General features: G+C 40.1%; 1 protein-coding gene across 1 annotated transcript in view; it reads left to right on the top strand.

The window, feature by feature from the left end:
- The window catches only part of LOC136883583 (zinc finger protein 235), a 97,178-nt gene extending 88,735 nt beyond the window's left edge, over positions 1 to 8,443 (top strand). Inside the window, exon 2 of the mRNA XM_067155979.2 lies at positions 6,237 to 8,443. Within this exon, the coding sequence (XP_067012080.2) occupies positions 6,249 to 7,658 (1,410 nt within the window). The 5' untranslated portion in view covers positions 6,237 to 6,248 and the 3' untranslated portion in view covers positions 7,659 to 8,443. The remainder of the gene's footprint in view (positions 1 to 6,236) is intronic.
- The last annotated feature ends 3,769 nt before the right edge of the window (positions 8,444 to 12,212 follow it).

Below are 12,212 nucleotides of genomic sequence, written 5' to 3'. Positions count from 1 at the left end.
CACTTTAGCGTTACATTTTGGTACTCAATCTTACGTAGGAGGTGCAGGACCTGACAACCCCGCGGCTTGTGGAGTGAGATTTTCAATAGAGATTTGTGTAATATAAAAATATCGTTTGTGAAATGTTATTTTTGTCTGTTAAATTAAAGTGACACTGCTCAATTTATTATATTTTATTTTTATTCCCATTCACTAATTTAAAGATGTAAGCAACAGCCGAAAATATCCACAAGAACTGAAAAAGGGCATTACGCTTTCGCATCAGCAACGGAAGCTAGACACACACACACACACACACACACACACACACACACACACACACACACACACACACACACACACAAAGGCAAAATAATAACAGTTCCTACAATTCCAAAAATCTCTTGACACCTCGATATATCCACCCAGATAAGAAAGGCCGGTTTGTACACAGTCTTCTTACAAATTTGTCACATGAATCGAAAAATTAGGTACTTCTTTCCTTTCGCTTTCTTGTCACCTTTTTGTCCCTCTTTCACCGAGGGAGTTTCCCTTGTATAGCCGTCAGGTTGCATTCGAAATATGCTGGGCACAAACCGCACTAGGGGAAACCTTTAAGGTGATTATCCATGGCTACCCAGTTTCACACAAGGATCTGCTTGATTTAAGACCACAGTCTCTTGTTTTCCAGTCCCAGCCGTATCGTGTCCGATAAGACCTACCTTAGTCGATGCAACGTAAAACCAATATAGGTAATAGAGTAATTGACCAACATCAAAGAGGCTAACAGAGGGATGTCACTAGACGAGGGTAGAAATCATTAGACAACACGTTTTAACCCCTTTTCTTACAAAGGCCAAAATATTTTATTTATGTGAATTTGAGTGTGCTGAAGTTGAAAATGACAATTCAAAATCTAGATTAGCTCAGATTTGGAAGATATTATTCTTCACATTCTTCACATATTATAATGTGCCATAGTCTAACAAGCATAGCAATGGCTCTAGTTTTTTCGATGCGTGGTGCTGAATTTTATATGTATTATTTACAAACTGCCTCCCAAAGGACTCAGTATACCCGCATGACAATAATAATAACAACTACTAATTACAAGATTAAGTATAATAATATGATATAACATATCAAACAACACCTAGAGGTGTGGATTAGATGGTGATACATAATTAAAAACTCTTCCTTGGGACTATGGTGACTATCTCGTGTCGTACGAAAGTTGGAATGTGATAAAAAAAATTCGAAATTCCACGAAAATCTAGGTATAGCACCTCATGTTCCTATCAGTAGACCCATTACATTTGAGCTTATATCTGTCTTTGAAATAATTAACAGTAGGTTCATGGATAGCTTTCTTTCCATAATCCACCTCCGTAGATCAACCTCGAATCGGACAGAAGGGTCAACTATTATGCCTTGCCTAGAGATGTTAGAATATGCAATAATATCAGCTCTTCTAGTAGACCCATCTGAGGGAACGCATCGGATTTCTTCGTGCACTTACCACGGCAAAGCAGTAGCGATCTTAGATCTCACCATGTGATGGCGTGCATTACGTAGTAATGTTCCTCTGTCACATAATCCTAAGACATTCTAAGTGATTCGTTCTCGGTGCAATATCTGCGTCAGATATCGTCTAAGGAGCTGCCTGGAATGGTCCGGACAGTCGCAACGTTTGCGTTCGTTTAAAGGCAAGTTATCCATTCAGATGTGGATAATCCAGCTTTGTTAGAAATTCACTCGTTAGAGTCAGATACATCTGCTACTAATGCACATATTTTTCATAGGTAATCAAAAATTTGTAATGATAAGAATATCTAAATGTATTGGTACAATTAAAGGGGTGTTGGTTCCTAGCATGACTGTCCCACTCACAAATGTAGGAACAGCACTTAGTGTAACCACCTTGTAGGCCCATAAGCATCCTGGTGACTTTTAAATCAGCACATATGAGCTATTGATGCTTATCATAGTGATGCTGTTTAAAATACTTCTCGTCATGATGTAGGGCTTCATATGCCATTGGGATGGAAGGAAGTACCTTGCTATTATGTAATCCACGGTTTTCAAACTAGTTTTCGAACCATCTGTGAATGGTCTTCAAACATCCTGTTTGTATACGATATTGAGTTCTTGCATCAAACCTTCAACATACGTGAAGTATATCATTTAATTTGTTGTGCTGAAAAAACCTTTCGAGTGACTTTTGACGTTGGCGGAAAGCACATGCTCGAGTTTTATCTTCCAGAATATTCCACTCCATTAAACGAGAAGCTAATAGTTCGGCTTTACGTTTTGGAAGGTCCAAGTCTCTGAGAAGATCATTGAGTTCACTTTGCGTGATTTTGTGCATTTCAGTAGGTGATGTTGGTATAAACCTGGGATCGTTAGATGTGGAAGGATGGCATGCATCTGGCTGGTATTCATTCTCACTGTCACTAGAAAAGTTTATTGTTGTAGCTACTTGAGGATTTGGAACTGGAAGACCCACTCCACGAGGCACTGGTCGCATCAAACTTGGTATATTAGGTTACTGTGTGATGTTCCTTTTTTTCCTGTTGAATCCTGTACTTCGTGGAGGTACCAAGGAGAAATAGCAATTTGTTTCGTGGTTTGTAGCTTAGGGACAAATGGCTGCCAGTGCAGAACGCATGGAAACCTTTTTACTTTCATCCATGCATTTAGAGTTGATGAACATGTGGTGCAACAAACATGAGGAGCCCATGTTTTGATTGGTCCCCAACACGGCAGCCGAAATATAGGAAATAAGCTTTTGCCACTGCTTCTGACAATGTTCGCTTTCTTTGTCAAAAAATTGTATCTCCGCACATGTAACAAAAATTGTTGGGGTTATTAACACATCTGAGGGGCGTTATAACAGCAGTTTTGATTCCCCAAATAACTCAGAAACTCACGTCACAATACACAATGGAGCACTCCGGAAGGCAAGCAATCTCAGACTGTATTAGCTAGAAACAAAACTCTGACGTAATATCACGCGGAGCACGTGTTCACCGATCGATATATCGATATATCTGAGGATGTGCGTATCTTATAACTGCGTGAAACACAGCATTCATTGGCATTCCGGAAATAACAAGAAAACGAGAGCTGAAAACAGAATTAAGTACATAACAAACTTTATATAGAACGAAAACATACGAAAGCGTACCAAAATCTCTAAAGATTGGGTATTTTTCTTTATACAAACATTTCGTTGTTTGACAGGGAATTTAAATACCTTGGTGACTGCACTGACCCCAACTTGTCAGGGAAGGCAGCCCTCTCCACGAGACTGGTCTATCGACTGACTCAAAATACCTACAAAACTCTATGCTTGTGACGAAATATGAACCTGAAAGACTACACAACAGTCATCCGCCCGGAAGCTGTGTTACCCCAGTCATCCTTGTATCTGTGAAAATACTCCATAACTGTGGAAAGGCCTCTAATATGCAATAACCAAACCGTGTAACACAAAACACAGGGTAACGCAACAGCCCTCAAACGGAACACGTACACTTTTATCACTGTGTTCAATCTGTTCTGACAGTGTGCTGTACAGTACGTTACAAATGCAGAACTGTTCCCCTTACATGCATTGTTCAATGCAATACAGATACAAAGCTAACTGAGGCCAAAAAAAATAAATTTTTGTAACGAGCGAACGGTGACTACGGGTCCCTTATACCAATATACTCATAAAGTATCACTGAGCATCATCCGAAAGTTAGTTGGTGGAGATCGGGTTCACCCTTGTATCTAGAAAATTATATTTTAATTATTATTAACAATTTACACAGGCCAGAGTAAAGTGTAGCTTTCACCGAAGTCCCAGTCTCATCCATGGCTGTGACAATATGGAAGCTGCTGGGGTATGGGTGGTGCTGAGTAATGACACTGAGCACGACTAGTGCATCTGAGTGTTATGAAAGGTGTTGCTCATAGGGTCAGTCGTGCTGCAATAGCACTTTCTGACCCAGTGAGGAAAGCAATGGAAAACTACCTCACTCCTCGCCTTGCCTAGTACGCCTCATTTTGGTGCTGCAATTGGTTTTTGCGGTTTCCTTATAACCGCATAACTTTTGGTGGTGCTATTTGAGGATCCAGCCAGCCTCTAGGCTGATGACCTAACACACACAACAATTATTTAGTTTGGAATATCATTTGTAATATTTACAATGTCTTGTTTTTATGTGCACATTGTTTATTGTCTCTAGAAGGACATTTACCACAATACGAACATTAAATGGGACATGTTTCGCTCCTTGTGTGGAGAATCTTCAGCCATTTTGTACAATTATCTCAAGGCTGAGTCATTATATTAAACCTTATTTTACAATTCCTTGTACATTAAAATGTTATTATACAATAAAATATAATTACTATATAAAAAGTAAACAGGAAGAAGTAACAATTAAAATGGGTCTGTAATAGACTAGACGTTAATCACAGGAAGTTGATGTCCAAGTCATAGTAATGTGCCAATTAAATTGTAAGATTTGGATAAAATTCCCGTTTTTTTTTCTAATACAGCTAAAGTATAAATGTTCATATGAAGATTAATGAATTAGAAGATTAAACTTGCAATATATTCTCGTTATATAAGAATTATACCATTATTAAAAAATGGAACATTGGAGGTTTATAATCTGTTGTATGCGTCAAACGTGTAGTCTTCACCAATCCCCAACTGATTTGAGTCGGCCAATGTAATGTTTGTATTGTGGTAAGTGTCCTTTTAGAGACAATAAAAACATTTTTATGTATTGAATAAGGTGGACATAAAAACTAGAAATTGTAACTATCGTATTTACGAGAATAATATCCGCAAATTTTTTTAAAAAAATTGGGGCACGAAATTGGAGTGCGGGTTTTATTTGTGTCAATGTTGATTTTTTTTTCAAAATCAGCCTTCCTAAAAATAGGGTGCGGGATTATATCCGCACATTAAAAAAAAACGTTGGGTCACAAAATTGGGATGCGTTTTTTGTGTCAAAGTTGGCATTTCTTTTCTTTGTAAGTCTACCTAAAGTTAGGGTGCGGGGATTATTCGCGTAAATACGGTATTATTAGTAAGTTCAACAGGGCAAAAACATAAAATTGGTCTTATGCAATATTATTTGTATTCTTAGTTAAGAATATCAAACTTCATATACCAGTAAACATTGTAATAACATCATACTTTTATAGAGACGTAAGAGTGAATATTAAAATTAATTTAATTTTCGATGGGTAAATTCAAAACTACTGCTGTTTGAATATTATGTAGTCTGCTCCTAAATTCACGCGTTTTTCCTCAATAAGAACCAGTAAATTTATTTAAAGTGGGAAGTTTTTGTATATTTTTTAATTTTGATAACATTTCTTAGCAGATAAAGTAGGGGTTCCCAAAATACGAAAATCGTAAAATTAAGCAATTTTCTCAATTTTGTCGAAAGTTCAAAGGTTAAAGGGCCCGGAAAGGTTTCAAATTATGAGTCATGGATAGCTCTGTCAAACTAAAAAAAGACAGTTTGAAAATCACCTCCGGCCTAAATGCAGTTCCGGAATACTAGCCTAAAAATCACTGGTTTTTTCCTCGTTCTCCTTTTGATTCAAATCCTAGCCAAATTAACTTATTTACATAATATTCCTGTAATGTGTTCCTTGGTTCAATACCCTCAGGTGTTTTTTGATTTTTTTTGAAAAATGATCACACCGAATGTAGTTACAGTATAAGGGCTTAAGTGAAACTCTGCATTGAGACACATTAGCGCTCGTAGTGGTAGAAATAAAGCAAACTCTTAATCTAATCGACCGGATAACGATGATTAAGAAAAGGATTGTAATTTTAGGAATAAATAAGGAATATATTCTCATGCTTTATTATATTTTATTTAGCTAAAAATCATAGCTCATATCCCTAGGACGTTTTCAACAGTGAGTTGCTTGCCTGAACAGCTAAAACTGTGGATTGTTGTTGGAAAAAAAGCTTTCTTTAGAAATGTTGGGTTCATGTTTTGACTCCATATTTTGTACAGTTAAGTATTTCCAAATCATCAGAAGCCCATTTTCAATAGGAAGAGTTACAATGTTGTCTTCAACGATAGAAGTGATAAGTTTCTTACGTCGTTTAGCGCCAGCAGTACGTGTGTAGTTCTCTCGTTTAGGTTTTAAAGTTATAGCAAGATATTTATAGGATGTCTCGACTTTCAGTTTTCCCTTCCTTTCAGAGCATTTATTACTCTATTTTGTTACAGGAAACTTCTGAAATGGAGAATGGCAGTGGATCTGATCCGGTGCATCATCCAGAGGTGGCAGGAATTCACGGGACAACACTCCAGTTTGCCACCGACCAAACCGTCCGCGTAGTGCCGACCGCCCAGCTGATGTCTCCGAGTGCTGAGGGAACTGGAGTTCAGGTCGGATGGGGAGGAGCTTTGTTGCAGTTTAATTCCATGCCTCAGGAAGGGAAAAGTGAAATCAATAACACAGAGAACCCACTTGCGTTCGAGGAAATTTGCATCAAACCTGAAGATGTCAAAATGTCAGGTTCACCTAATCCTCTCTCTGAGGATATTTCAAGTCAGGAGGGTATAGCAGTAGACACAGTACCAGCCTGCGATAATGGTATACCCTCAGAACAGCCCGATGACTTCAAAGAGTTGGGTCAGTTAGCGACATTCCTCAGAAATAGTTTATCATCCGAAGAACACAGCCGATTTGAAAACCCTGTTGAGAGCAACGCAGGGCATGAAAGATTATTACACGAGCTCGTAGAAAACAACCTAAATACAAACCACGGCGTTTCTAAAGTCGAGGAGGGAGTCCAGAATAATACTTTTCACGAAGATAAGCAACAAGGTTTGGTCAGTTTTGAGAAGGAGTTCATTTCTTTCATCGGCAAAGAATCAGTGGATCCAGCTCCTGCAGCGCAGTCTTCTGGCGTGGCTGGAAGGTTTGTTGGGATCGGGGATACACTTGACAAGCAAGACAGCAATTCTGCTGAGAATGAATCACCGTGCAGTGGAGGATCACAGGGCAGCTCGAGTGAGCCCTTTCTTTTAGGGGCCAATTGGACTGTAGGCCGTGACGGTCGTAGGTTCACATCCTGTCCGATCTGCTCTCGCACATTCTACAAGATGCACGGCCTGGCGGCACATTATGCTGCCCACACAGCACCGAAATCTTTCCCCTGTTCGTCTTGTGACAAACGGTTTTCCACAGCCGCCTATCTGAAGGCCCACATGGTAGTTCACACTGGCAAGAAAGAAGCACAACCACGCAAGCCGCAGAAGAACTTCGGAAAATGGTTCGGCTGCATGAAGTGCTCGATAGGGTTTACGGCAAGTAGTGGGCTGAAGAAACACCGCTGCGGTCCAGAGAGTGCCATTGCGTCCTGTTCAGGCTGCGGCAGAGTCTACAAAGGGAGCGGGGCCCTTTCCTTGCACATGAGATTCCATTGCCCGCTGACGAAGACCAAAGTCTGTGATTTGTGCGGAAAGTGTTTTGACTGTCCAGAAAAACTGACCAAGCACCGCAAAAGACACTCTGGATCACATCCTTATTCCTGCCTTGCGTGCAGTTCCTGGTTCAAATCCAGAGAAGGGGTCAACAAGCACAGTGTGCAACACGCTGTCAAGCAACAAGAGCTGAGTTCAAACCCACAGTCCGATAATTAAGGTCACTATTCTCTAGACTCCTGGTTTTTTGGCAGTAATAGGTTAAAATGCAAACTGTAGTACTCGGCACTTCAAGGCTATACCATGACGAATATAAGACCACGTGTGAGGACTCAGCCATTGTAGCATGGTAGTTTGTGGTCCCACCACTGCAAGCACTGCAAGCGATTATATCCAACGCGTGCTTCAGTAGTTCCGGCAAGCCGGCAAGATCACATCGACCATCTGTACTCTAACGCCTGCCTTTGATAATATGTCCTGCAGCCATGGCCAGCCATCAGTACAGAGCCTGCACGGTTGCTAGGTAACACACTTTGTATCGCTAATTTCGAGACGCAAATAAGACATATTTATGTCAGAACTGGAAGTCAGAGAGAGAGAGAGAGAGAGAGAGAGGTAGAAGAATTCTAAGAGTGATCCTTGGCCTTGTACTGGAAGAATGGCAATACCGGAGACGGCACAATTCAGAGCTTTTTTTTCCAGACGGAGAGACTCTCTGATTGTACCAGGAAAATGAGGGTAGATTTCTGTGATCAAGGGGCCTGATTATCTCCCAGCAGACTGACCAACCATCTGTTCACCTTCTGGTGAAACAAGGAAGTTCGTACCACTTGGCTGTTGGGGACTGGGAAGGGTGCAAACGAATTTGGGCCTACGGAGTGTCAGATACATTTGGCTGCATCGAAATCACGGTTTCCAGAATTTTCTTTGATGGGCATTAAACCTGTTCATTAACAAGATTCAGTTCCGCGCCTTATAAATATTTTCCTGGCCAATTTTATTTTGCCCACCCTCTAATACCAGTGGACCCCTTAGGAAATATGTCTAGGGATTTTGGCACTATCAGTTTCTCTAGTATCAAGTTTTTTGGATCGCCCGGAAGCGCCTCAACCGACATCTACCTCGCGTTTACTTGGTTTCAACATGGCTGCTAGCGCCGGGTTTGGCTGACTGCTGATTAAAGGATCCACCCTCCGCTTTCCATTTTGTATGTTTCCTATTCCGTGTCCATGGCCTACGACGCTCTACAGATCATTCGTTTGCTTGGCGCATGCGCTCTGAATAACTGTAAGTGTTGGGAGTATAATGACAATTCAGTACGAGTTAACTGTGAAGCAAGTATGCGTTTTATTGTTTTAAAGAAAGCTACTTTTTAATCGGTATCAAAACAGCTTGTTGGGGTCTGTGTGACCCTGGTCTACCGATTCCATGATTGTTTGCAGTTTAATAGTAACAATATTGTTTGCATAGTAAGTGCGAGTGAGCTCTTACGTATGGTGCAAAATGGAGCCAGCCAGTACAATTTCTGAGTTATTATTGGAAACATCAGAAAGCCACGAAGAAATCGAACTTAATGATGACCAAGCACATTTTTCCCTCCATCTTCAAAGTGTATTTTGATGACGTCTATACGTTCCAGTGTATGGGACCCTCACCAGGATTATCTCATTCAAGAATTGGAAAAAATCCAAAGAAAAGCAGCTCGATTTGTTCTGGGCGATTTCCGACAAAAGAGTAGCGTTACAAAAATGTTGCAAAGTTTGAGTTGGGAAGACTTGAGAGAAAGAAGAAGAGCTGCTCAACTAAGTGGTATGTTCCGAGCTGTCAGCGGAGAGATGCTAGTTTTTTTTTATTATTTTTTTTTGCTAGTTGCTTTACGTCGCACCGACACAGATAGGTCTTATGGCGACGATGGGACAGGGAAGGGCTAGGAGTGGGAAGGAAGCGGCCGTGGCCTTAATTAAGGTACAGCCCGAGCATTTGCCTGGTGTGAAAATGGGAAACCACGGAAAACCATTTTCAGGGCTCCCGACAGTGGGGTTCGAACCTACTATCTCCCGAATACTGGATACTGGCCGTACTTAAGCGACTGCAGTTATCGATCAGCGGAGAGATGGCGTGGAATGACATTAGTAGACGAATAAGTTTGAATGGCGTTTATAAAAGTAGGAAAGATCACAATATGAAGATAAAGTTGGAATTCAAGAGGACAAACTGGGGCAAATATTCATTTATAGGAAGGGGAGTTAGGGATTGGAATAACTTACCAAGGGAGATGTTCAATAAATTTCTAATTTCTTTGAAATCATTTAGGAAAAGGCTAGGAAAGCAACAGATAGGGAATCTGCCACCTGGGCGACTGCCCTAAATGCAGATTAATATTGATTGATTGATTGATTGATTGATTGACTGATTGATTGATTGATTGATTGACAGTTTGCGAACTTGCTATAAAATAATTTAGCCAGTTTTCTTTGCTTGACATTTTAATAGTTTTAAGTATTGATTTTTTTATTTTTTTATTGTTAGAGCTGAAATTCTGCAATCTAATATCTCGGAACATGAAGTACGTAGGTAGAGTGAGCATGTTATGAAAATTATCCTTTCCAAGAGTAACGTGATGTCAGTAGGTAAGAAATCGGAGAGAACTGAATGTCAGATTGGTGATACAATGCTGGAACACGTAGATAATTTCAAGTATTTAGGACGTGTATTCTCCCAGAATGGTAGAATAGTAAGTGAGATTGAATCAAAGTACAGCATAGCTAATGGCTAATGCAGTGAGCCTACAGTTGCGATCAACAGTATTCTGTAAGAATGAAGTCAGCTCCTGGACGAAACTATATTTATATCCTTCGCTATACGGGAGTGAAAACTGGGTGAATTCAGGATATCTTATTCATTAGAAGTGAAAGACATGAAGGTAGCGAGAATGATCGCTGGTTTGAACAGGTACTAACAGTGGCAGGAGGCTACTCGGAATGCGAAATAAAAGATAAGTTAAGAAAAAACGCTGTGGCAAAAGCCGGCTTCGGTGGTGGGGCCACTTAAGGCAAATTGAAGAGGATAGGCTACCTAGGAGAATAATGGACTTGGTCATGGAGGATAAGAGAAGTAGAGAGAGACCAAGACAACGATGGTTAGGTTCAGTTTCTAATGATTTAAAGAAAAGATGGAATGGAACTAAATGTGACATTCGAGATAGTTACAAATAGAGGATTGTGGAGGCGCTTAGTAAATTCACTGAGGCTTACAATATGAACGCTGAAAGGTATAACAGTCTATAATGAAGATATATGTATTTTAGATAAACTAATAATTATGAGGTGTGTAATGAACGACAGCCAGAGAGCACCTTACTTAAATTTGGGGAATACCGAGCTCGATAGCTGCAGTCGCTTAAGTGCGGCCAGTATCCAGTATTCGGGAGATAGTAGGTTCGAACCCCACTGTCGGCAGCCCTGAAAATGGTTTTGCGTGGTTTCCCATTTTCACATCAGGCAAATGCTGGGGCTGTACCTTAATTAAGGCCACGGCTTCCTTCCAACTCCTAGGCCTTTCCTATCGTCGCCATAAGACCTATCTGTGTCGGTGCGACGTAAAGCAATTAGCAAAAAAAAAATTGGGGATTTTTTCAGGAAGGCAAATAATGTAATTACAAACCATTATAATTCAGTGTCAATATAAATACGTTGTAATAAAACATAGAACACAGACATACTTTCCTTTTTTATCGGCTGTGATCAAAGCGTCTCTTGTGTATCGTTGTGAGGAGAGTGAGTGAGGTGTACCAAGGAAGGTTTAATGTGTTTGAAAGAACACCTTCTTTAAAGTTAAAAAGTAAGCAAAGTCATCTCTGAACAGACCATGAAGGCCCTGGAACGGTTGGAAGGTAAATGTTTCCACTTTCCGTAACCTCGGCAGTTGGTGGGGTAGAATGGTCTGCTCGTCGCCCGGGCTGCTCTGGAAGTGGAAATCTCGTTTTCTGAGTCTTTCGACTTCCTCACGGGGAGTCGAACCCACGTCCTTGCATATGAACCGAGCATGCCTTTACCACCTCGGTTGGGCAAGCCCTTTTAAGGTGAGTACTTCTACAATGTTTACTGCTACTTTCACGAACAATTACTTTCTGTGTTATTGACAGTCGCAAGAGACTGGATGTTTATGCAGTAATAGGTTAGAATGCAAACTTACTGAAGCGGGTAACAAGTATACACTACCCTGCACAACGGTTATGCAGTGAGGTGTGCATAAACGGTAGGGGTACGCTCTATCAGAACCCCTAGAATTTATGTTACTCTCTCTACATTGTGGAAGAGCGGGCTAGTATACACTTCCTGATAACAAAATTAGTTTGCATTCTATCCGATTAGTGCCTAAAAATCCAGGATCTATTAATCGCAATTAAGGGAATTAATTGAAAATAAATAAAGATATTATTTTGAAGTAATAAATAAATAAATAGGCAAGTAAACGTTGTTCCAAACTATAGGCATATTATTCTGATGATTAACCTCAAAATGATCATACTTTAATTTTGCTTGCATATTACATATTTAACCTAGTCTCTTCTACAACTCTAAGTGCCACTTCCTACTCTTCCTCCTCCTCTCATACCTTTTGGCCTTTCCCTATAAAAGTTTGAGAGTAATGAGAGAAACAATGATGCAAGTTCGACTGTGGTGATACTTATTATAGATAATTATTTCTCGTATTTTTTTTCTCGCTGTTCTATTCTGTCTTTTAAAATATTGTAAAGGTTGAGATTTATTA

The sequence above is a fragment of the Anabrus simplex genome, chromosome 11 (genome assembly GCF_040414725.1).
Source record: "Anabrus simplex isolate iqAnaSimp1 chromosome 11, ASM4041472v1, whole genome shotgun sequence".
Taxonomy (NCBI): Eukaryota; Metazoa; Arthropoda; class Insecta; order Orthoptera; family Tettigoniidae; genus Anabrus; species Anabrus simplex.
This window is presented reverse-complemented; position numbering and strand designations above follow the sequence as displayed.